At 39.9% G+C, this 26,695-nt stretch overlaps 2 protein-coding genes across 10 annotated transcripts in view; one reads left to right on the forward strand and one right to left on the reverse strand.

Moving 5' to 3' along the window:
- On the forward strand, window positions 1-15,183 carry HIGD1C (HIG1 hypoxia inducible domain family member 1C). The gene is made up of 3 exons (XM_023257069.2): window positions 1-432; window positions 4,707-4,841; window positions 14,715-15,183. Exons 1-3 carry the CDS (start codon window positions 261-263, stop codon window positions 14,777-14,779), a joined length of 372 nt encoding a protein of 123 aa, XP_023112837.1. The 5' UTR covers window positions 1-260; the 3' UTR covers window positions 14,780-15,183.
- Window positions 15,184-18,799: 3,616 nt separating this feature from the next.
- SLC11A2 (solute carrier family 11 member 2) overlaps window positions 18,800-26,695 on the reverse strand; it is a 51,563-nt gene continuing 43,667 nt past the window's right edge. For all 9 annotated transcript variants that reach the window (XM_045061798.1, XM_045061795.1, XM_023257054.2 and 6 more), the window contains 2 exons: window positions 25,537-25,590; window positions 18,800-20,066 (listed from right to left, as the gene is read on the reverse strand). In XM_045061798.1, the coding sequence (XP_044917733.1) occupies window positions 19,989-20,066; window positions 25,537-25,590 (132 nt within the window). In that variant the 3' untranslated portion in view covers window positions 18,800-19,988. The remainder of the gene's footprint in view (window positions 20,067-25,536; window positions 25,591-26,695) is intronic.

Below are 26,695 nucleotides of genomic sequence, written 5' to 3' on the forward strand. Positions count from 1 at the left end.
TTGTCTTCCTGTTTGTGGAAGAAGTTTTGAGATTCCCCATGTTCTCAAATGCTGAGCAGTGAAAGGAGACTGATTAACCCAGTTATGATCTGTGTCTTCATTCTGTATTCATGGAATCTGATTATCATCACTTCTCTTTTTCTTTTACCCCCTACCCCCAAACAAGATGAAAGGATTCCATAATGAAAAAGGGTGAAGGAAACAGGACTGTTTATTTCAATGGAGCAAGCAGGCAGCAAACTGAAAACACATAATCGACAATGTATTGGGAGAGGGTAAATGGATTTTTAATGATTCACAGCAACCACATTTATCCCCTACTGTTACTAGAGAGAAAAATGTCTTCAGATAACCAGTGGTCAGCAGATGGGGAGGAAAGCCCACTCTCACGACTGATTAGGAAATCTAGAGACTCCCCCTTTGTCCCCGTAGGTAAGTACAAGCCTTGACTGGACACTGGAGAACTGTCTGTAATAATAATAATGCCTTACCCAGTATCTTTGACAATGGAGATGTTTTACATCAGTGAACTTTTAAGATAACTGAAGCTAAGCCTCTCTAAGCAGAAGTTAAACTTTCAGAACAGTTTCTAGTAGATGGCAAATCCCCAGTAAATGTTAGCTATTTTTATTACGAAGCTTCAAATCTTACTTAGCTCCTCTTCATTCGAGGTCTATCTCGAATTCCTAGTTCCCAGCCACTCTAACTGGAGTTGAATGAACTTAAACACTTCTATGATGACTACATCATTAGCAGCACCAGTTTATTACATTGAAAGTCTAAGAGTGACTACTGAGATGTGTATGTCTCTTTCTGTGCTAACTCCAACCTTTAAACTCTTGTGTCTGATGTTTATAGATTTTTCTGTCTCTTCCATTAATGTTGAGTGCAATCAAAAACTTCTGCTTCTAGTATTCTGTGGCACCAGAAGCTAGCTACCCAAGTTTAAAAGAACTGTGAGTCAATTCAGAGTAAAGAAGCTCTGAATGAAAAAGCCTAGGCCTACCTACTTGTCTGTACACTTGAGAGCGTGAACTTTGTGATGTTCATGTTCAATGGCCCTTTTTGCTGGTTTCCTGAAGTGTTCCAGATGTTGAGGTTGATGGTTAAATAAACTCTAGATTAAAGAAGTGGTATTATAATTAGACCTGGAGGCTTAGCCTGTTTGTCTTTTCCCGACACAGACTTAATATGCCTACATTTAGAACAAATACTATATGTAAGTGGACTTAGACACACACACACACACACACACACACACACACAATCTACACACCAATATTATGTTTTAAAATCTAAGTTTTCTCTTTCTTCTTTTGGATGCTTTAGCTGATACAAGCATTATTGTATACTGCAGCCATGCCTCTTGCCTGGTGTTCATTTGGTCTGGAAGCTATTAAAACAACTTATTTAAATGAGACATTATGTAAGTTACACTGACATAGGTGACTAATTCCCTAAAACTTTCTGAATAGGTATATCATTGGGTTTCTATTACCACTGCAAATCTAACAACCCCGTGTCATTATTCACATATTAAAAAGAATCAAAATTTTACTTTATACTAATATGCTGTTTATACGTTTAATTTCATTTGATTAAAACTTGACAATAGCACCTACACGAAATGGAAGCAAATAATGTTATAGTGATTCATCTTCCTTAGCATTTTTAACTGGAAAAACAATTCAAGAACTTGTTGCCACTTGAACAGATCACTATCATGAATAGAGAGATTAATCACTGTGCCCACTGCAAATTAAATAATTTTTCCAGAGACATTTAGGGTGATTAAAGTAGTAAGATAAAAGTGTTTCCAGCTAAATTCAATTACATATAAACTACACAGAGACACTACATGGAAAACAGTAAAGGTTCTGACTTTAATCTCCAAAAGAAACAAAACCAATTTAACTAAGAACAGAGCCTTGATTTGATAAGGGAAGAGAATCAAGTTTTTGCTAGGAAAACAAATGACAAAATCTGAATATATATTATTGAATGGTTTGTTTAGCTATTGTTATTTTAATAATATCTACTATATATTTCCTGCTGCAGGGAGTGAGCTGTGCCGAAAACTCACAAAACATTTTTATTTATCTTCAACAACTTCCATCATTAAATATATCTATAAAGAGGTATATTTACATTCCACCAATAAATATTTTTACTGTCTTCAACAACCTCCATCATTAAATATAAGTAGATATATTTCCATTCCATCAATAAATACAATCTATATTGCTTAAAATTATTTTATGATCATTGTTAAGGTCTCTGCACACATTATACATGTTGAAACTCCTTGCTATGCTTATCATTTTTTTCATAGCTATGGCACGAAATGTTTGGGACATTTGGGTTGTTCAGGTTTTCTTCATACATAGTGTAGCCATAAACATCTTTGTGTCAACTTCTTGACATTTCTTTTGCTTATTTCCTTGGAGTATGAATTTTTAGGGCAGGGAGTACATCTGATTTAACACCCCTTGGTATATATTTCCAGAAATCTTTATAGAGTTGGCTACACTCACAGAGCTTTCAGCATTGTACCTGTTTCTCAACATGCCTGCCACTATTCTGTAATTACTTGGTTTTTGCTGTTTTTGTCATTTTAATTTTGATTTCATTTGCTAATCGGCCTACAAAATATACGTGTCAATGCAATTACTCTCTTACTTCCACTTATTAAATGGATTCTGAAAGAATAAATATATCCTCACCCACCTATAGAGGCATACATGTGCCAACATAACTAATCAAAATTTGCTATCCTACATAAATATCAACTGAATTTCCATGTATTAACAACATACAGAAACTGAAATTAAAAACATAACCTCATTTCCAGTCACTCCAAAGGCAATGAAATGCTTAGATATATGCTTAACAAAACATACATGCAATCTGTATGCTGAAAATTAGAAAATGTTAATGAAAGAATTAAAAAAGGACCTAAATAAATGTAAAGACCACAGGTAGTATTGTGTTCAGGGACTGGAAGACTCTCCCCAAATTGATCTACAGGTTTGTGTACTTCCCATCAAAATCCCAGTAAGTTTTTTTGTAGATAAGACATGCTTACTCCAAAATTTACATGTAAAGGGGTGCCTGGGTGACTTAGTCAGCTGGGCTCTGATTCTTGATTTTGGCTCAGGTCATGATCTCTGGGTTTGTGAGTTTGAACCCCACGTCGTTGGGATTCTCTCTCTCTCAAAAATAAATACACTTAAAAAAAAATTTTTTTAGGGACACCTGGGTGGCTCAGTAGGTTAAGCGTCCGACTTTGGCTCAGGTCATGAGCTCACGGTTCATGAGTTTGAGTCCCATGTCAGGCTCTGTGCTGACAGCTCAGAGCCTGGAGCCTGCTTTGGGTTCTGTGTCTCCCTCTCTCTTTGCCCCTCCCCTGCTCACACTCTGTCTCTGTCTCTCTCTCAAAAATAAATAAACATTAAAAATTTGTTTTTAAAAATTGTTTTAAAAATAGTTTTAAAAAGTCAATAAAAATAAAATTTACAAGTAAAGGCAGAAGTCCTAAAGTGGCTAAAACATTAAAAAACAAGGATAAAGTGGGAGAAATCACTCTACCTGATATGGAGGCTTACTACATAGCTACAGTAATCAAGACAGTGTGGTGTTGATGGAGGGACAGATACACAGACCAACATCATAGGAGAGAAAACCCAAAAAATAGACCCATGTTTTCATTATGCAAAAGTTTTCTTTATTCTTATGTCAAAATGGCACTTTGCCCTTATCATTTTCTCTTAAGTCTATTTTACCCTCTTTTAGATGTTACAAATATGCTGTTCCTCTTTGTTTTTATTGGTGTTTTTGTTTTGTTTTTACATTTAATTCTAACTCCTGCAGAATTTATTTTGGAGGGTCTGCTGTGAGATACAAATCCAAATTAGTTCTTTATACCAACAAATTGTACCGATGGAATTTATTAAATAATTACTCCTTTATCTGTTATTTGGTTATTTTGATTTGTCATGAATTCTCAGTGTTCTCACAGTGTTTTAAATCTGTTTCTAGAACATTTCCTATTCAGTTGATTGTTTTTCTGTCTTAGAGCCAATTACATAGGATGATCTTGGTTGTCATAGCAGCATATTCACCCCTTGACACTGGTAGGGAATACAAAAATATTTGCCCTTCTGGAGTCTCCTAGAGTCATAGTTCTTTTTGGAGTCACACACTTCCTGTGCAAATATTCATACCTTTCCATGTCTCATTACAATTCAAATATCTCATTTTTACAGAAGATCAAAAATGTTCTCATTTTACGAGATTTACTCCTTATTTGATAACAAGTAGACAGGAGTAAAGGCAAACATTCGAAAGCTATGGATGCTGGGATGTTTGTTGTTGGTTCACTCACTGGCCAAAGTGACTTGCCCCAAATAAAAGTCTCTCAGCATGCACAATCTGAAATCATGCCTCAGGAAAAAGAGAAATTACTACACTCTATGATTCGGGGTTTTCTGGGAAGAGTCAGAAACTGCAAATATTGAATCCATAAATGTTAAGGGTCTCTTTAAAAAATCTGTGGATCAAATCCAGCAGGTTCTTTTTAAAGTATTCTCTGGTATCTTGCCTGCTTATCTTCCAAGTGCTGATCCTTTGGACAGTCTTATTCAGCTCTCTAAATGTTGGGGATTCTAGCCTACTATTTACATAACCTCTACTTTTTTCTTTCACAGGAATAGCAGGCTTTATGACTGTGGTGTCCTATGGTCTTTACACGTTAAAGAACAGAAGGGATCAGAAAATGTCCATTCATCTTATTCACATGAGAGTTGCTGCCCAAGGATGTGTTGTAGGAGCTGTGACTCTAGGTAACCTGCTTAATTTGTATCTTGTGCTGTCTTTGTGAGTATTTTTATTTATTTTATTCAATCATATTGGAAAATGAAAATTGGGTTAAGATGATATAATGGAGGAGGAATGGTAAGAAAGACCATGAACTTCACTTGGTTGAAGTTGCTTCCCCATAATAGGCTTAATTTCTTGGTATTTTAAGCACTGAAAGAAAAACAACCAGTAGACAAAAAGTACAAACGTCCAGTTATAAAATAAATAAGTGCTGGGGATGTCATGTACATAATGGTGACTATAGTTCATATAGTTTTGCATATTTGAAAGGTGCTGAGAGTAGAGAGTAGATCTTCAAAGTTCTCATCACAAGAAAAAAATTCTGTAAGTATTCATGGTTACAGACATTAACTAGGCTTACTGTGATGATCATTACAACATATAGAAATAACAAATCATTGTTGTACACCTGAAACTAATATAATGTTATAGGTCGATTATAACTCAGTTTAAAACAGAGGGGGCACCTGGGTAGCTCCGTCACTTGACAGTCTGACCCTTAATTTCGGCTCAGGTCATGATCTCACGTTTTGCGAGATCGAGCCCTACACTGGGCTCTGGACTGACGGCGTGGCACCTGCTTGGGGTTCTCTCTCTCCCTCTGCCCCTCTCCACTCCCTCCCCCCCCCCAAAATAAATAAATAAATATTTCAAAAAGGTAGAGAACTAGGTTTCGGGTTCCGTTATCTTGTATTATGAAAGAAGCAGTGAATAGTTTGTACCCTCTATAACCCAACTAAAGCAGTGGTTCTAGATTCCAGCCTTTACTGCTCACCTAAGAGCAGCAGTCATAGCTCTTGGCCTATTTGAACAGCAGATATAATTACTGATGTAGTTTAACTGGGAAGAATACATTTTTTGGAGCCCACAATCTCCACATCTGTTCTCCTTTTAGTCCCGGTCTGAGCAATAGGCAATCCTTTTTTAATCAGTCTATAAATTAGGTTATACTTAATGTAGTGAAATCCAAAGAACAGGTGTAAAACTATCTGGTTAATTCCAGTTATATCAACAGCTAAACCAGATAGTTCTAACAAGAAATCTACTTTGGGGGTCTAAATTATCTTTTTTTTTTTTTTTTTTTTTTTGGTCTACATTAATGGAAACAAGTTACAATGTTCTTAGTTCTCTTTCATGCTGTGCAGAGTAGAATCAGCCTAAGAGTAGGTCTAGGATTATGGAATGAGCAGTGTGGGGATTACCATATAGGGAGTTATAGGGTAATTATCCTCCTACCATGAGCTGTGATACACAGGTGTTAACAAAATACAAGAAGCCTCACTACAAAGTTACAGTGCTCATTTTCATCATTTAGCAAACATTTATTGAGCTCTTGCTATGTGCAAAGCACTGCACTGGTCTAGAGACACAGAGTAAGACTCAGTCCCTACCCTCAAACAGTTTAGTCTCCTTAGGGAGAGACACCAACAACAGAAGACCATATAAACTCACGGACGCTATGACAGAGATAGCACAGGTTGTTGCTATGGAAGCACAAGCAGAAAGGAGGGGCATTTAACTAGGGCTGAGAGTCCAGGAGAGGCTTCCCTAAGGATTAAACCGTATGAGGGGTGCCTGAGTGGCTCAGTCAGTTAAGCATCCAACTTCAGCTCAGGTCTTGATCTTGCAGTTCGTGAATTTGAGCCCTGCGTCGGGCTCTGTGCTGACAGCTCAGAGCCTAAAGCCTGCCTCAGATTCTGTATCTTTCTCTCTCTCTGCCCCTCCCCCACTCACACTCTGTCTCTCAAAAATAAACATTAAAACAAAATGAAAAGTAGATGTGGGGGTACGTGGGTGGCTCAGTCAGTTGAGCACCCAACTTTGGCTTAGGTTATGATCTTGCAGTTTGTGAGTTCAAGCCCCACATGGGGCTGTCAGCACAGAGCAGGATTTGGATCCTCTGTCCCCCTCTCTCTGCTCCTCCCCCACTTGCACTCTCCCAATCAATCAATCAATCAATCAATCAATATTTTTTTTTTTAAAGTAGACGTAAAGTGAGAGAAGCAAGAAAAATCTGGAAGCTACAAGGATGAGCTGAACACACAGGATAGACTGGAACCCTTGTGGGTTTCTCACCATCTCTAAGCCTCTGAATTCGATGATGGGAGTGACAGAGGGAAAAATGATGCCCTTCATTTTGGAGATAAACATGAACCGAGCCAAGGAGTCAGAAAAGGTGAAGGAGGAAATTAAGCAGATCCACAGTAGTTGCATTCCTAGTTGTTGCCCCATGCCAACAAAGTGGACCAGCAGATAAACAAACATGTGCTGCCTTCCAAGAAAAAAATGAATTTAGCTGCTGCTTCACTTCTGTCCTCTAAATCTTATGCAAAGTGTTTCTTCTGCAATAACTCAGGGAATAAACGGAAAGGAATTTTGGAAATGTAGTTATTAGTTTAGGGTTAAGTTGACACAACACAAACTTACCACTAGGCCTTGTCAACCTGGCATCCATGTACATCTCTTTTAATACACTTAACTTTCAAATAAAGACAATGGCAAAATCAACCATCCTTTGTATAACCAAAAACATGCTAATTCTGTCCCAAAAGAGGATACAAAAATCCTTTTACCCATCTTTGGGTGGTGTTGATTTGTCTTTGAACAGAGTCACATTCCTGTTTGATATCCTGTAACCTAAATCCTGAAATATAAGATTAAGTATTATTAACACTTTTTACATTAGATGGCAGATAAATGGAAGTAGCAAATAGAAAAAAAATTAATGTATATACAAATGTATTCATATCAAAATAAGGAAGAAATATTCCCATCAGACTTTGTTTCTACAACTGGCCGGATGGTCATGGCTGGTATTATAACTATGTTCTTCCACTAGTCATTTCTTACTCACTTTGCCTTCAGCAAGCACCTTGGCTATTCGAGGTTATTTGACTAGAATGGTGACCCACACCTTCATTCCTAAATGGTCTGGGTCCTTAGCCAGTCTGCTTGTATTGGGTATAGTTTTCCACGGTCTTTAATCACAGGACATGGGAGTACTAAAAAATGCCCAGAAGATACATGCATTCCATACATACCTCCTTACCTTACCATTATATAGCAGTACCGTAATCTCCCCTTGATAGATCAGATCAATGTAATGGATTAACGTGCTGTCCTGTGCAATGGAGCGATGATCAAAGTCCTTGCAGACCAGATTATGGTATAGTCTGGAGAATTCAGGCAGCTCTGAGACTGAATAGTGAAAGTATACTCTTGGCCCAACCGGGTGAAAGCAAAATGCTTTTGGTAGTTTTTATTAAAAGCTCTAGAGAATAAAGCAATCAGCCAGATTCATGGCTGCGAATCAAACAGCAAAGATGCTTGTATTGATAGGCTCTAGCGATGAAACCACACCTGGACAACAGCTGCAATTAGAGTGATCCTCTGATTAAGTTTATAGAAATCCATTATCATTCTCCAAGAGCCATCTGTCTTCTAGCCAAAGAGGCAAACTGAATTGGTATGTGGTAGGAGTCCCCACCCTAGCATCTTTAAAGTCCTTGATGATGGCACTAATCTCTACAGTCCATCTAGGAATGCAGTACTGCTTTGGTTTACTCTTTTGGTAGATACAGGCAAGTAGAACGGCTTACAGTTGGCTTTCCCCACCATAATAGCCCTTACACCCCAGGTCAGGGAACTGATGTGAGGATTCTGACAGTTGCTGAGTATGTCCCTTCCAGTTACACATTCCAGAACTGGGGAAATGACAATCCAAATGACATATGGATTTAGGGGCCCACCAGGCCAACTGCAAAATGGACCCACAGCAAAACTCCACTGACCACCTGACCTTCATAAACTCCTAGCTTGACTGGTAGACCGCCCTAATTCTCCAGGCATTAGTATCAATTCAGAGCCAGTGTTTCATAATCTCACAAATGTGATCATTTGCCATTCCTTATGCATAGGCATCTTGGTGAATGGCCACAGATCTGTTCATAGTATTTACTTTTTGGCCATGTTAACAGCATCTTTTCTTAAGGAGATCTGACTTCTCTTTTATTCAAGGGACTCTGGGTCTGTGAAGTGACTCAAATCTTGGAATTGGTTGGGGGCCCATGGCTGTCTGCTGTGATGATTCAAGTTAAACTTTTATTCACCAAACCTAGAGCTTTTCTGCTTAAATGTTGCCCACCACTTTCAACTCTAGGGACACCATAATCAATTAGACAATGCCAAAGGTCTTTGTGGCTTAGCCTATTCTGATTACTGTTTAGTCTTTGCTGCCCATTACAGTAATCACACTTTCCTCGTCTTTGTCAATTAAATGGTGCTCCTTGACCCCTGCTTCTCAGGATCCCACCGTCTCCACTGAATTCAGGAAGCTTAGCAGTTTCCACCATCATTTCTGGCTTACAGAAGATAGTTGCCACGGAACTCTCCAAGGATGCCAGGACTCCCTTCACAAATGTGTTTTTCCCAGCCTTGGTGAAGGGAGTAGATATATTTAGGGGGTGAATGAGCAGGATAAATCTACCTTAACATTCCAATCTCCCTAAGCCTTTGGATACCTTCCCAAATGTCAGGGTTTCTTAGTCTCGGCGCTACTGACATTTTGGACTAATTGCTCTTTGTTGTGGAGGGCTGTCTTGTGCATTACAGGATGTTTAGCAGCATCCCTGGCCCCTACCCTCTAGATGCCAATAGCACCTACCCACCCCCAGAGTGACAACCAAAAACAGCTCCAGAAATTGCCAGATTTCCCTGGGGAATAAAATTGCCCCAGTAAAGAACAATCACTGCCAGTACAGAATCACTGCTGTACCTTAGAATTATACCAAGAAAGCTCTGGCATTGCAGCTTCATTTAGTGGAGATTACCTTTCAGTCCAAGTTTCAGTCGTTCTCTGAAAGGAGTGGAAAGGGGTCTCCGTCAGATACAGGGATTTAAGGACTCCCTCTCACTGAAATCTGCCCACGTATCCCCATCCTAATTTTCAGGGTCCCACTCTTTCCAAAGCAATGCCCTAACTTTGACAAAAGAGACTCTGTGAGGGTGGGAATTTTATGATTGTAGTGATTAGCCACTCACAGGATTAGTCCCTGTGTTGTGTTTTTCAAAAATATCAGCCTCACAGCTACAGGAGTTGAGTTTCTTTCTGGGAAGTCATAAAGCTTTCAGGTCCCCTCATCGGACTTTAAACGAGGAGTTAAAAGCCCTGAGCCGATCATTTTGTTTTCCCGAGTTCTCCAGCACACTTAGAAGAAACCAACCTAATCATACTTCTCTTTTCCACTAAATGTTCTATGACAGTAAATACTTGATCACCCAAAGCCTTGTTTTCTACAGGCACCTGATTAAAGGTATCTTATCTATAGGCGACAATCTTTTTTAAAAAAAAAAATTTTTTTTAACGTTTATTTATTTTTGAGACAGAGAGAGACACAGCATGAACGGGGGAGGGTCAGAGAGAGAGGGAGACACAGAATCGGAAACAGGCTCCAGGCTCTGAGCCATCAGCCCAGAGCCCGATGCGGGGCTCGAACTCGCGGACCGCAAGATCGTGACCTGAGCCGAAGTCGGACGCTTAACCGACTGAGCCATCCAGGCGCCCCTATAGGCGACAATCTTTAAAAAATGCTTTGCTAGCATGCCATGGACTGCTAGTATTATCTTTACTACTGGAAAAAATGGCCATTAATATCTTTAAATCTCATCACACCAGAGAGCCAATTCGAGATGACCCAGAACCTATTCAGAGCACCTGCACTCATGGTAATGTTCCTCTGGAACCTTCTGATACCAAACTCTGTATCAGTCAGGGTTCAACCAGAGAAGTAAAACTACGAGTAGTGATATATACAAAGGGAGTTATTATAGAAACATGACCCTAACCAACTTTGGGAGCTGGTTAAACAGTCCATGTGAGACTGTTGCTTAGGTTTCTAATACTGGAGCCTAAATTTAGCCAGGCAGCAGTTGGGAAGGACAAATAAACTGGAATCTGCAAGGAAGAGCTGGAACCCACAGAGAAATAGAAACCTGAGCCAGTCTCTGACTGACTCCAACTTCGATCATGGTGTGACCTGTAGGAGAAGCTGGCGCCGTCTATCATGGAGCTAATCCACTGGCCTTGTGGCCAAAGAAGCTAAAGCAGGAGCTCCAGAAGGAGCTGAACGATCTGTGGGTCTGACAGCTGCCCAGCAACGGCAAGGCGAGCCAGCAGATAAACAACACGCACAAGCTGTAACGGCGCCTAGTGACCCTGCACCGAGCCTTCCAAGTGTGAAAAGAATACAGAAGCTATACTGCTTCAATTTTACCTTCAAATCTCAAGCAAAATGTCTCTTGTGAGCCAAGCTAACTCAGAAAAAATGCAGGGATGGGAATTACAGTTTAGCTAACCTGATACAAAACAAATCCCCAATAGATCTACATGGCTGCGAGCTGAGAAGTCAACGAGATGAAGTGAGCCAGTGAAAGATTTAAACAGGGGAGTCACGTAGTCAGAATGGCAGCTCAGAAAGATGCCTGCCTTATCAAAGCTCAAAAACAGGCAATATGAAACTGTTTGTTTAAACAGGTGGTCACACTATAAAGACAAGGAAAAAACCTGTTATCATAAAAGTCAGAACGGTGGTTATCTATGGAAAAGAGAGCGAGATACAGCCAGGCTTCTAGGATGCTTGCTATATTCTATTTCTTGACCCACAATTACAGGTATTCAGTCTACAACTGTTTGTTAATCTAGTCGTTTAACTTGTGTCTACTGTTTTCCATGCATATTATATTTCACCATGAAAAAAAAATGTGAAAAGGAAAAAGAAAATGATTAGAGATGATTGGCAAAGGAGGGGAGAAAATAAAGACGGAGAGGCCAATGAGATGATGAACCGGGTCTGAATTAAAGCAGTAATGGTGCAAACGGGAGGAGATGGAGTCTACGAACATTGAGGACTCAGCAACTAAGTGCGTGGGAAAAGGAAGGAAGGAGGAGTCCAGGATGATTCCTAGGTTTCTGGTTTGGGCAATCCGATATAAGGTGGGCCTTGCACTAATGTAAAAAATGAAGCAGAACAGGGTTGGTAGGAGAGTAAATCCAGTAAGTACTGGACAAAATAATAGCTAATAGTTAATGAGTGTTTATGATGTGGAACCCACTCTAATTGCTTTATGTATCACTACCTCACTTAACCTTTTTTTGTAGGTAAACTTTATATTATTATCATTTTCATTCCAGTATAACATACAGTGTTATGTTAGTTTCAGGTGTACAATATAGTGATTTAATCCTAATAATTAATACCTCTTTACACCACCTGGTGTACTGTAATACAATTCAATACTGACACCAACCACTGCAGCTCACCTCAGATGCCACAGGTTTAAGGACATGGTTCCCGAAGGGACCGCTGTTACTTCAGACACCAGCCATTGGGGGTTCCCAGGCCACCTGTCCTTCTGACCAACTAGCGACAAATTCAGGGGTTCCCAAGACTCCTTCAGGTTTGATATTTCACTAGAACAACTTGTGAACTCAGGAAAGCTCTATACTTACAATTACAGTTTTATTACAAAGTATACAGATCAGAAGCAGCCCAATCGAAACACATAGGGTATAGGTCTGGGAGGGCCCCAAACTCAAAGCTTCTGTACCCTCTCCCTGTGGAATGCCACCCTTCCAGCACATCAGTGTGTTTACCAACCAAGAGACTCTACGGAGCTTCAGTACCCAGAGTTTTTATTGTGGCTTCGTTACGTAGGCACCATTGATTGAATCACTGGCCCTATGACACAACTCAGTCTCCAGTCCTGTTCCCCTCCTGGAGGTCTAGTCACATAGTTGGTCTTCCTGGCATGACTAGCCATATCCTGAAGTTATCTAGGAGCCCACCATGGATCACACCATTAACGTAAACTCCGGTATGATCCAAGAGGCTCATGAATAACAAAGATACTCCCATACCTGGTAAATTCCAAGCATTCTAGAAGCTCTATGCCAGGAACTGTGGACGAAGACCAAAGTCTTTATTAAACAATACCCTATGAGGTAGGTACTGTTATAATCCCATTTACAGATAAGGAAATTGAGGCTTAGAGAGGAAAACTTTCTTGCTCACAATCACGGGGGCTCTCTACTCCAGGGCCTGAACTCTTAATTCTGTATTATACTGACTGAGGTACCTGTGGCAGATGTCTCTAAATTAGAGTACTCATACCCTAGGAGATGTAGAAGGAGATCCGTGGGTATGTAGGAAGAATATATTTCTATCTTAAAAACAAAAAGCTTTGGGGCGCCTGGGTGGCTCAGTCAATTGAGCGTCCGACTTCGGCTCAGGTCATGATCTCACACCTCGTGAGTTCGAGCCCCGTGTCAGGCTCTGTGCTGAGAGCTTGGAGCCTGCAGCCTGCTTCAGATTCTGTGCCTCCCTCTCTCTCTGCCCCAACCCACTTGCATTCTGTCTCTCTCTCAAAAATAAACATCAAAAAAATAAAATAAAAATTAAAAAAATTAAAAAACCAAAAAGCTTTACTAATAGACACTGACCAATAGTACATTTATATAAGTTTATAAATAAATGACCATTTTGAGGAGCAAGCTCAAATTACTGATTTGTGCACAATTTAAAAGTCTGGCAGCCACCTACCCATGTATGTGGAAATGCCACGTATAGTATAATGAATATAAGTCTCATGTTCAGAAGAGAGATCTAACAACTTGCTTACCAGTGAAGCAACAGGTATGAGTGAGGCGAGAAAAGAGTTGAGATTGGAACTCCAGGGAACACCAACATTTAAAAGGTAGGCATGAGGTAAGAATTATCTGTGTCTAATAAGCATAGGGAAATGAGTTCTAGAAGTCTCTCTGCATTGGAGAATGTTATTTCCCTAGATACGACAATGATTCAGGTAAGCATATTTTTGCCTTGGATCTTATGCATCTATGATAGTTACACTCCTGTTTCGTTAGAAAATTGTGCAGACAGCTGCCTCACGTGGCTACCATGTTGAGATGAGAACAACTAACTTACTGACCCCTTATTCTCTGTGCGCTCTTTGAAGATAACAAGAGGTGTAAGAAAGCAGAAGAAAATGGAGGATTTAGATTAGACAATCTACTAGATATCTGAAGCCTTGATAATTGATATGGGCGGGAATGGGAGCTGAGCGGACTCCTTAACTTGCTTTGGGTATGAACATTTGCTGACATCCCCACAATTCAACGAAAGCACTCTATTCCACACGCTATTTCCCCTGACTCCTTACCCTTTTCTGCATGGCCCTAGGACCTCATCCTGGTGAAAGACCCACATCTATGTCATCTGCCTAAACTCACAGCTAATTCACCCACTAGACTGTAAACCCCTAGAAGCAGTTTTGCTTCTCTTGAGATATTGAGCACAAGCAGACACTGAATAGAGGTTTGCTAAGTTGAGGTGTCTATTATTTCTATTTTATTATCTAGCCAAATCTCCCCCCTCTCTCTTTTTCACCAATATTTTAAAATTCAAATTTTAGGATGACATAGTAACATTATAAATTCAGATTTAGATTTGTACTGATCTTAATGGGCTCTAACTTTTTTGGGCTTCTTTTTCTGGAGCCACTTATATAATCTAAGCCAAAAGTTAGTGAGATGGAAGGCATTTGTTTGTTTTTAAATTAAGGGATAACGGGGCCCCTGGCTGGCTTAGTCGGTAGAGCGCATGTGACTCTTGATCTTGGTGTTGTGAGTTCAAGCCCATCATTGGGTGTAGAGGTCACTTAAAAAAAAAAAAAAGGCACCTAAACTGAGGGACAGTTTTAGAAAAATACAAGCAGAATACAATAAATTCAGTGTTTGTTTCCCATAGATACTGTATTGATGTCTATTTTTTTGTTTCTAGGTGTTCTCTATTCTATGTATAAGGATTACATTAGACCTCGATTCTTCAATGTGTCCAAAAAATGAAGCTACATACAAGACAAGAAGGCTTCTGAAAACTATTTATTCTGAAGAATAAATTTTCAGTATGTAGTAAATTATACTGCAAAAGTATGAGACAGGATTCGCATAGCCTTGTATAGCAAGTCTCCGTTGTTTATGTTGATTTCCAAATCAAGAGTCATAGTCAACTCAAAAATATCCTTGTTGTCTTTCAGAACCTAGGACATGATTTTCTGACTTTTAGAATTTTTATTTTCTAGTTAGTGGCAAAAAATAATCTATATTACGTCAAACCAATCTGAAAATTAGGAGTTAGTTATGTAATGGCTACAGAAAAATTATCTATATCTGTATTAAATGTGACGGTCTAGCCTGGGTGGCTCAGTCGGTTAAGTGTCCAACTTCAGCTCAGGTCATGATCTCGCAGTTTGTGGGTTCAAGCCCCACGTCGGGCTCTGGGCTGACAGCTCAGAGCCTGGAGCCTGTTTCGGATTCTGTGTGTGTGTCTCTCTCTCTTGCTGTCCCTCCTCTGCTCACTCTCTCTCTCTCTCTCTCTCTCAAAATAAATAAATAAAATAAATAAATAAATAAATAAATAAATAAACCTTAAAAAAAATGATGCTCCATTCATTGTTTAATTGTCTCCAAATAGGGCAAGGCAATTAAAGCTTTCATAAATTCCTTTTGAGAATGGGAAACAATTACATCAGAGGAGAATGGCCATGTTGTTATTTAAATTTGGTTTACCATTGTGTGCTTCGCTCTTATCTCAAAACTTGACTATTTTGCCACAAACATAAATGTTTAACATTTAAAAATATCTATGTATTCATTTTTATACTTGAAAGCATTTCTAGGAGTACAAAGATGAATTGCTAAAAAAAAAAAAAAAAAAAAATCCCTTTTCCCCAGATGACAACGGTAGGGGTGAAAGGAATTAGTCCAGTGCTATTGCTAATCTGGTATGACATTCGAAACACAGAAATCAAAACAGACATTAAATGTTAATTACACCTGTGACCTGAAACTCCTCTACAACTGCCCTAAGGTTCTAAAAAATTAACTATACTGTTGAAGTCATTACATCTGTGACTCAGATCTACCTTCTAAGACTCCAAGCCTGGGGAGAAAGGGAAAAAAAAAAAAAAAAGCAAAACCAGAAACAAACAAATGAAAAAAGCATTCACTGAAAAAAAATCAAGAATGCATTATAAAATTATCTGTGGTGGTTACTTCCTTTTCTTTGATGTCTCCTACGGTGGAGAGTTCATCTGAAAGGAAGGTGAAGTCTAGTATTTGGGAAAGAAACAATGTCGGAATATCTGAAATTAAGTCTGCAGTCCAGGCATTAACCCCCACTGTTCTGTGTATTAATTGGCACAGGCAATTATTTTTAAAATTGTCATTTGTACCTGTCATGGGGCTCTCCTAGTTCCACCAACAAGTATACATATTTTGGGCAACACTGTCCTCTGGGGAAAATAGGCAAGGCAAGAATCCAACAACTTTATTCCACTAAATAGTCCTGCAGCTGGATCTAATATGTTGCATGGAGGTCAGGGAGATTGAGAACAGCGGGCATAGAAATGTCACCCTTCGTGTTGATTCCACAATGGAGAAGTACTTCTATTCAGGGTCCTGGAAAGATTCCATTCTCTCAATGTATACTCTGCATTAAAAATAGACTTAAGTGTTTAATTAGAAATGGGCTTTTTTCAAAACACCCAACAGGTTCCAGAATTTTGTAATTTTACTGAGAGCTGAATATATTTATTGCTTGAAACAGAAATGCAAAGTATTTATTCACCAAGAATAGCTATGCATGAGAACTCACAAACTGTATTTAAATTAATGTGTAAAATCATCTGTGTAGAAAAGAAGCAGGATGCTCACTTATCCACTTTAGCTTGGGTTAAGAAGAGGGGTCACTGTAGGGACCCTACATATAGGTGAAATACAGTACCCGAATGAAGACAACACTTCTGGGGCAAAACTTTGGAGGCTTGATATCATAATGTTTAAAGTTGAGAAGGCTTTTTTCATTAACTACTGAAACCCCTGATGCCTCACTTGCTAAACTATTTCATTTGCCTCAATAAGCTCTGCCTTTTATTTTTTTTAATTAAAAAATTTTTTTTCAACATTTATATATTTTTGAGAGATGGAGCACAAGCAGGGGAGGGGCAGACAGAGAGGGAGACACAGAATCCCAAGCAGGCTTCAGGCTCTGAGCTGTCAGTACAGAGCCCAACATGGGGCTCGAACCCATGAACTGTGAGATCATGACCTGAACCAAAACTGACTGACTGCCTTTTATATTAGGTGGACATGTGGTTATGTAGCAGCAGCTGCCCAGTAACTATTATTTTGTTGTATTTTTTTCACATTCTGGATATTCATTGTCAGAGCATCCTCTTATAAGTTTACCCAAGACTCATTCTTTAGAAATCAGTCTCCTCTACTGATCTTGGTGTGACTCAGTTTATCAACTTTTCAGATTACAGGAGTTGTATGACTTGATGGATAAATTTATAAACACTTTTTTCAATTTATTTTTATTGTAAGTAGCTTCCACACCAACATGGGGCTTGAACTCACAACCTGAGATCAAGAGTTGCATGTTCTACCGACTGAGTGGGCCAGGCGCCCCAAACTTAAAAGCTTTTGTAAACTCCAGTCTGTTCCATTAATGTACAGCCATAGGATGGAGATGAGAGCTAGACTCCCCCAAGTACTTAGTCTCTGTTTAACCAAGCACTTCATCTTTTTATGAGTGGCAAAACAGAATTTTGTAACCTTTTTCTTCTTTCTCCTAACACTCTCTGGTAATGAAACTAACTACCTGAGAAATTGAATTTCCAAGAGAGGCAGGAAAATCCAAATTGGTTCATCTAGAGTTGCTATCTGTGTATAAAGAATATAAAATACTGTGGGGCAGCTGACTGGCTCAGTCAAACAGCATGTGACTCTTGATCTTGGGGTCATGAGTTCAAGTCCATGTTGGGTGTAGAGATTACTTAAATAAATAAAATGTCTTTAAAAAAATCTAAAATACTGAAACTCATTTTAAAAATCTCTTTTTCAGGGCACCTGGGTGGCTCAGTCAGTTAAGCATCCACTCTTGGTTTTGGCTCAGGTCATGATCTCAAGGGTCATGAGATCAAGCCCCACAGCAGTCTCTCTCTCTCTCTCTCTCTCTCTTTCTCTCTCTCTCCCTCTCTCCCCCCCCCGCCCCTCCCCTGTATGTACATGTGTGCTCATGCTCTCCCTCTCTTTCAAAAAAGAGATCTCGTTTTCAAATGAAAGCTGATAACTGATGTTAATTCAGTTTCATTTTTAAGATCAGAAGGACTCTAACCTACAAATGCTACTCTTACCAGAAGTTTCAAGGCCCTCTGAAATAGAAATGAGAGAATTTTTAAAAAGTATTACCTTAGACAACTCCCTGCCACTTAGAGGACCAAGTCTTTATAAGTGAAGATAAACGATGTCTGGAATTTTAAAAAGTCTTACTGAAAAAATACTAACTTTTATTTTTTTATTTTTTTCATTTTTATTTGTTTTTAAATTTTTTAATGTTTTTGTTTATTTTTGAGACAGAGAGAGACAGAGCATGAGCAGGGGAGAAGCAGAGAGAGAGGGAGACACAAGCTCCAGGCTCCAAGCTGCCAGCACAGAGCCCGACGTGGGACATGAACTCACAGACTGTGAGATCATGACCTGAGCCAAAGTCAGACGCCCAACCGACTGAGCCACCCAGGTGCCCAATACTAACTTTTAAAATAAGACAGAGAGGTCAGATATTTCACTTTTAAGCTGAAAGAGGAAAATGATGCTCACAGTCATACAAAAGCTGCAGGGTTTGCAAACTCAATGTCTTTGGGGCTAGAAGGAAACGAATCGAAGAAGTGTGTGCCACCCTGAGTATAGTCCATTAAAACGGACCAGCCACCATCCAGTTCCAGCCAACTGCAATTTCATGCAGGAATGTAAGCCCAGTGTGGCAAATCTTCTTTTCAATCAGATAATTATGCAACATTTTTCCAATTTTTAAATATTAATTTTTATTATAAAAATCTTAAGGAAAAAAGTCCTGGTTAAGAAGAGGGGTCAAAAAAAGTCTATCACCCACATGTAGGCAGGCAGTTTATGACATGAGAACTAGTCGTCCACGTCCTGGTCTAGTTCTGCTCTCGTATTACTTGATATAAGTATCTTAAATAAAATGCTTAGCATTCAAGGAAATTCAACACTAGAAATATTAACCATTCCTGGAAATAGACTTTGGACCTAGAAATGGTGTCTGTGGAGTTTTAGTGGGGAAAAATGGGAAGAAAAGACATGGTAGAACTCTACAAACGTTAGAAAGAAAACAAGTAACCTCCATCATTTTCTGTTTGGGACTTACAAAGTTAAATGTTAGGAGGTTCTTCTTTTCATCCCTAAAGCTTGAATGCTAGAATGGGCTGAGTTACGATGTCACATGGAAAACTGATCATTGGTTAGAGTATGGTTTCTGAATCTTCTGATGAGGTACTAAGCTCTTGGGAAATACCACCATACCTCTGACAAGATTTCAAGAAAAGCAACAAAGAATAATAATTGCAAAGCACACAATACAACCAGGATAAATCTGCTGAAAAGAAGAACTGTTTCCTTTAGAAATGATGTGCTGCTAGTCAGCAGTCGCTAAGGGTCTGGTTAAAAGTGAAATCGCATTTAACTAGCCATAGTCAAGTGTCACTTTAAAAGGCAAGTCAATTTGACCAGATCATTCTGAAAAAGAGCATTACTCCCTTTCCTCTGTCACTTGTGACCCAGAGAAAACAAATATCTGATTTATCTATAGCTTCTAAAAAAAATAAGAAAGACCTATCAATTTCACATACCTTAAAACTCTACCCAAACTGACATGTTCAGGTTTACATAAATATATACACATATATATATTTTTTAAATTCCAGAGGTCAAGACACAAGCCCATAGGGGTGTGTGGCCACCGTGGGCCAATCATGTCACTCTGGCTACTGTAGGACCATCGTGAGGTGGGTGGGGCTCTGTCCTACACTTAGAGCTGGCAGCTTTTAACACCCTTCCCACGAGGAAATCTTTGACTTTTGTTCAAAACATCTGAACAAAACTCACCTCTGAACTAACAGAGATATGTTAACAGGACACCTGGCACAAAAGGACTAAGACAAAGTGGTTCTTAAACAGTCTCTCAGGCTGTCAGTCATCTAGACACAAGTGAGTCAGCATCCACGGTGTTCAGAAGGTAGAGTTCAGGCTGAGCTGTCAGTCCCAGATGGTACTAAGGACAAAAAAATGAAAAAGGGTTAGACTGATGTGCAAGTATTTGTTATTCTTTTTTTATGTCTATTTCTGAGAGACAGAGGGAGTGCACACGTGAGCGGGGGAAGGGGGGAGGCAGAGATGGGGACAGAGGATCTGAAGTGACCTCTAGGCTGACAGCAGAGAGCCGGAGAGCTGGAGAGCCAGATGCGGGGCTCAAACTCACAAACTGATCATGACCCGAATGGAAGTCAGGCGCTTAGCCAACTGAGCCACCCAGGCAGCCCTGATTTACGAGTATTTAAATACTGAAACTGGCACACGAGCACCTATAATCAGCACATCGGTATAGGCCTTTTTTCAGTACTGCTGTATTGATTTTTATTTCCGAAGAGAAATGGCTTACAGAAACGGTTTACATAAAATACTAGCTTGGAGCTGAATGAAATAGTTAAGAACTGAGATAATGCCACGCGCCCTCATGAAATCTGCACTTTGACTATTCTTGTGACACACTTGTTCCAGAGGGGTGCTTGCTGGCGACAAGGACGCGAGCAAACAAACACTCTGAGCACTTTTGTATTCTAGTACTGTGTTTTAGAAATCAAATAAGCTCTAAATAATTAAAATAAATACTAGAATCAAATACTAATTCTAATTCTTGAGCTCACTCTAACTCCTAAGCCCAATATCCAGGCCCCATGATCTTCTGGCGCCTGAGCCAATTCTTTCCCTAAAAAAAAAGAAAATAGCTCGTGCTATTTTTCTCTCCTCTGCATACCATCATGAGATAATCACTGAATCTCACTTTAGCCCTACTGTTATTACTTAGGGCTTTAGGAATGTTATCACCCCTTGGCATCAACAACCTGTGAGTTAAGGCAGAATGTGGACTATGAATCCACAGGAGGAAAATATTCCTATTATAGCACAGTGGAAAAGGCACCAGAGTCGAGTTCAAGCTCCAACTCTGCCGCTTCCTGTGACCTTGAGCAAGTTCACGTATCCTTTTTGGAGCCTTATCCTACTTATTTGTAAAATGGGAATAAATGCTACATTTGAAAATGCCAAGTACGCTGATATGCTGTGTTAGTCTTCAACAAATATGATTTTTTAATGTTTATTTTTTAATGTTTGTTCATTTATAGAGGCAGAGAGAGAATCCCAAGCAGGTTTGCATTCTCAGTATAGAACCGGTTGCAGGGCTCGAGCCCACGAACCGTGAGATCATGACCTGAGCTGAGATCAAGAGTCGGATGCTTAACTGACTGAGCCACCCAGGCACCTCGACAAATGGAATTTTTTAACACATTACAAATTGCCCTGTATACCTCACAAGCTTCTGATGACCCCGTGGACACCAAATGAACCCCCAAATAATTCTAGGCATAGTGAGCTAGGAAATTACTAACAGTGGCCTTAGGGCAGAGAAACAGCTCTTCAGACAAGCCTCCTTATTCATTTCAGGGTCTTCCATTTCAAGTTTTAGTAACCAAGAGTAACTGTCAGATACACTATAAATTCATTGCTGCCTTCTCACAAGAGAGCCGAGCTGGTGGGCTTCTTCATTACGTAATAAGCAAGAGTTGCCTTATTAGTCCTGTGATCCCCAGACTCTTAGAGGACTTGTTAGGGTTCCTTCACTGGAGGAGTCTGTCATATTGTTGGGAGACGCTGAGAAGTGGCGCGGAACAGCACAGGAATAGGCTAACTGCTGTCACAGGGGCAGAGAGGTAATGCAAATGAGTAAGCTTCATAGTTCTTAGCTACTCCTGGGGTAGGATCAGAGAGGGCCCTGTCCGCCTTCTGTGCCCACCAAAAAGCATTCGCGGTTGTTCCAAATTTAACACAGGCCAAGCAAAATTAGTCTGTCAGTTGGCTAGAGTACGAATCTCTCACTAATCAGAGTATCAAGCGAGATGCTCTGACGTGTTCCTGTAATGCCAGACACCAAAGCTTGGTGTCTTAACCTGGCATGAAGAGTGTACTACGTATTACACAGGACGGTTCGGTAATGGCAACGTGGACTCTGGAGTTTAGCTATTCAAGTTGACATGCCAGCTGCTCATTTACCAGTGATGTGATTCGAGGAAGTTAACTTTACTTTCTGGCCTTCCAGTTGCCTCATCGATGTAGAGGCCGATCCTCTTGTTGTAACAACTGAATGAGGTCCTAGGAGTGCTCAGACCAGGACGAGCACATGGGGGTCAGTGTCAGCCGTTTTTAACCTTCATAAGCTAAGGTGCCAAGGGAAGCTGACACATTTAGATTCATTGGCCCTACCTATCGAATAAAGGAGTAGAAAGCATTCCAGAGGGCAGAGCTAAAAGAAATGTCTCAAATCAGGATCTTCAAACTACTGCATCCTATTCTAGTTTGGAAAGTAAACCCAAGAGAAGAAGGGAGAGCTAAACGAGGAAGGACAACATGGCGAACAGAATTCCCAGATTACTTCTATGGTGTTACAGTATTCAGCTCCTATAAGACAGGCAGAAAAGCTTATGACAGAGAAAGGGAAAATGAAGTTCAAGTGACAATCTTGGAATAAATCAAGTGTTCACTTAGATTTTCCTGTCATTTGTACGGTGACAGGGCTAGTAGTTTATTAGGCCTGAGCTTCGTCTTTGTTTTCATTAAATGGCGCCAATGTTTCCGTTTATATCCGTTCCACCAAAATGCTTTCAATTTTTAAGCTAAACAATTTTGGTTTCTCTTTTCAAACACTTATACTTTTTATGGGCAGCATACATGGAATATAAAAGCCTATTCCAACGGTGAAACAAGACTACGGACAGAAAAATGTTCAGCTTAGAGCAAAGAAAGGCTGAATAACAATTTTTTTTCGAGTTTAAATAAGGCAATGATGTGACCTTTAGCAACAGCAAGACAAACAGTATGTGACTAAATGGGTAGATTGATATTCGTGTTTGCTGTCTGCAGTTCATCAAGTCTTCTGGGGACTAAAGCTATTTATACCTCCATCCCTTCACAAGAGAAAATCACTAACACTGTGGGCTTAATATGTCAATCCAGGTGGCGGCTGATGTTTCAGTATTTCAGAAGTTAAATATTTTCAAGGTGAAAAAAAATACCCAGGAAACCAAACAGGAAAAAGAAAAAAATTTTAATTACAAACCAAGTTTACATACTGTTAAGTGGTCACTAACAGCTCAGTTGTCACCACTTGGAATACGACTAGCAGGACCTCACAGGAGCCAAACTACAGCTCGTCCCCATCCCTATGAATTCCCAAGATGCTGTTCCAGCACAATTATTTCATGTCACATTTCTGGAGAACAAGGACGGATTTACATAAGGTACAATTGTATATCCTTAACATTCCACACACACACACACTGCACATGCTGGCACCGGAAGACTTCATAAGCATTGTTTATTGCACCCAGAGTACTGGCTAAAGGACGCTCTCTAAGAGGATCAAATGGAATATGGTTTGGGAGTGCTTTTAACACTGTAAAACACTCCACACGTAGTATTATAAAATGCCACTTAAGTGGGAAGAAATTTTCCATCATCGTAAGTCATAAATAAAACTTTAAAAAAATAAGCAGCTTTACTTGAACTTCTAAATACATATTGTGAATCTGAGACTGACTGGGCCCACCAGACTCAGGGCAAAGGGAAGTGTCACTGTACTGTCTTTACAAAGAATTTTTCTTGTCAATTTTGCCTTCACCTAGCACAGCCAGATGAGAGATAAAGATGTCAGTCTCCAACATCTTCACAGAGTGCCCTTATGACCAGGCATGACGATAGGGAGAGGGGAAGATGTGAGGAGGAACAGTTGGGGAAATTTGTCTTTCATGATCCTGTCAGATATTACTTGAGGGACTAAGAGAAGGTATAGTCAGTGAAACAGTAGTTTATCCTTAATGCCTTATGAAAAACAATCCATCCAGTCTGTGCTTTTGACTGTGTGCAAAATATGAGCAATAATGCTTTCAGGGGCTGAGATGAATACATAATATCAATCAACCAGGACTCCAGAAGGAAAGCTCCAAAAAACGAGAAGTCCTTCAATGCCATTCCCGTTACTGTTCTCACCAAGTCAATGGCTATAAAAGACTCGATTATTTATCTCCACCAGACAAATGTGATTTGATCTGATATAATCACACAATCTCAGGCTCCACATGTAAAAGTATCAGAAGTGGCTGAAGAGCAGCAGCTTCATGCCGAAGGGACCCATTTCCTCTGACTCCAAAGCTCCACCATCTGGTCTCAAAATTTTTCCCTCTGAGGGAACGGCTGAAGAGAGGTAGCCCAGCGCAACCTTGCTGAGAGAACTCTGCAACCACAGTGATACCTACTGACTTGCTGAGGGAGAGAGAAAGAGCTTTGCCACAGTTAGGTCCACAGCTCCTGAGATTGCCTTGCAAGTGGTCTTGGGCATGCTTCGGAAAAACGTGACAGTTCTGGTAGGAGATGGCTTTTAGGAATAAAACAGATGGCTCTTCTTTTCCTTTCAGTCTTTTCTCCTCACTCCAAAATCTCATGAGAACGTCAGTTCATAAATGCTACCATCTTTTTCTATAGCCAACTTCCTGGATGAGGAAGGTGAAGGTTTTACAACTGTATGCACTCAAAGAGGAAGTATCAACGGGAAAGCTCGGTACTAAGATGAAACTTGGGAAAATCAGGACTCCCAAGAAATTCCTGATAAGCTTTCCATCTCTGAGGAAAATCTGCTCAGTCATGTTCCAAGGTGATTAATAACCACCACCTGCATGTCAGCTTTGCTATTTGTTCATTTATCACCTTCTAAATTTATGCTTTCTCATCCCTCTTAACTTCCACCAAAAATTTAAAGTGGAAAGAAGTTAAAAGAATCCTGAACCTGAAAGAGGTAGAGATGTTTCACAATTTCATATTTAATATGGATGACGCCACCTTAGGTGAGTTTTTTTTTTTTTTTAATAATTAAAGTAACTGAACGGGTATGGATAAGAAAAGTATTTCTCAGCCTCTTAAAATCCAGAATCTTTTGATAAACAAAACCTGCATACCCATTCTATAATTTGTATTATGAAAAATTTATGACATTTTCCAATTTTTTTTTTTTTTTTAAACACACAGCCTAGTTAAGAATCATGCCTACAGGATTCTTTCTCAAAAGGATAAAACAAGCTGGCCCTTAGGCAGCTACTTAAAATTTTAGTGTTGGAATGATAGCAGCAAATGTCAGCTTTTCACAGATCCTATCTAATCCAGTTCCCAGGTTAGGAGGTCAGGAAGAAAAAAAATTCCATCTTTCAAACATATATTGAAACAAAGTCTTTCCCAACAAACAGTTGAGTCTTAAATGAAGTCTGTGCAACAGCACATACTTTTGTCTATGTTCACACAGTAAACCATAGAAACACACTGGCTCTGATGGCTACCTGTGGAGGACAGACAGACTGATCCAGTGTTTACTTAGTATAGCCACCGGTGGCTTCTTCGGTCAGCAGGACTTTAGAGATGCTTACCGTGTGCCCACAGTCCAGGAAGGACATGCCCAGTGCAATCAAACATTGCCAACCCTGAAAGATAAAGTATGGCCATCATTCACCAGCCTCTCTGAAGAGCCCTCTTACCCACCATGACTGCTCACGCCTCACTGCTCAGACACAAACCTTCTCTCTTCCTTGCATATCCAGCTTTGCTCATCTCCTACCACCAAGGTTGCACAAAGTCATTCTCCCAACCCCACAGCCCCTTCAAAACATCCTGGAGTTTGCCTTCCTCGGCAACGTTTTTTTGCATACTATTTTCAATACTGAGCTCCCTGCTCCTACCGCTTTTCGTTTGTCGTTTGTTTCTTTCATCCGACTGGGAGTTCCCTGAAGACCCCATTCCTCATGATGAAGGTGGAGGCGGAGGGAATGACGGACAGACTAATACAAATGGAATAGTATCCTGAACTGCTCTACGATGTCCATGTTTTGGGGGCTTCATAGCAGTAACCCACCCTGGAATCAGCCCTCAGCCTTAAAATGGGTCTTCAACAATCTCGACAGTCTCAGGGTGACTGAGGACAACTCGGACCCTCCATACACAATTTGCAGGAAGGAAAGGTTCCTTTAACTTCTACGGTGAATTTTTAAAATATTTCCTGTCAAAGACACGTTCAATTTCTTGGATTTCCTTAGAGTAAATCCCTAGAATATAGGCTCAGCATAATCCTAGTATGCCCCAGGTTTACTGGGGAGAAAAAAAAGAAAAGCTGTATCAGTCCAGGACATAATTTTTCAATAGTCACTAAAGCAATTTTCTCAATCTAGTACCTAACCTGTGGCAAACACTGGCATGGACATTAGTTAAATGTTCAAAAGATCGGGTTTCCAGCCTCTGTCCTTAACCATTCTCTGCAGCAGATATGGTATAAATTCTGCTGCCCCTAAATTCCTCCAAACATGAATTTTTCAGAGAAACCTGTATGGAACAGGGAGGTGGATTTGTTGTTTTTATTGCTAGAACTATTTCCATTACTATAAGTAATGTGACAGAACATTTGGGAAATAGAGAAAAGAATGTATCTATGATGGTACCATCTTTTTTTTAATGTTTATTTATTTTTGAGGGGGGGGGTGCAAGTGGGGGATGAGCAGAGAGAGAGGGACACAGAATCTGAAGCAGGCTCCAGGC

The sequence above is a fragment of the Felis catus genome, chromosome B4 (genome assembly GCF_018350175.1).
Source record: "Felis catus isolate Fca126 chromosome B4, F.catus_Fca126_mat1.0, whole genome shotgun sequence".
NCBI lineage: Eukaryota > Metazoa > Chordata > Mammalia > Carnivora > Felidae > Felis > Felis catus.

Coding starts and splice junctions, on each gene's coding strand:
- HIGD1C (XM_023257069.2), top strand. CDS start 261: ATGTATTGGGAGAGGGTAAATGGATTTTTAATGATTCACAGCAACCAC. Junction 433..4,706: donor CTCCCCCTTTGTCCCCGTAG/GTAAGTACAAGC, acceptor TTTCTTTCACAG/GAATAGCAGGCTTTATGACT. Junction 4,842..14,714: donor TGTAGGAGCTGTGACTCTAG/GTAACCTGCTTA, acceptor TTTTGTTTCTAG/GTGTTCTCTATTCTATGTAT.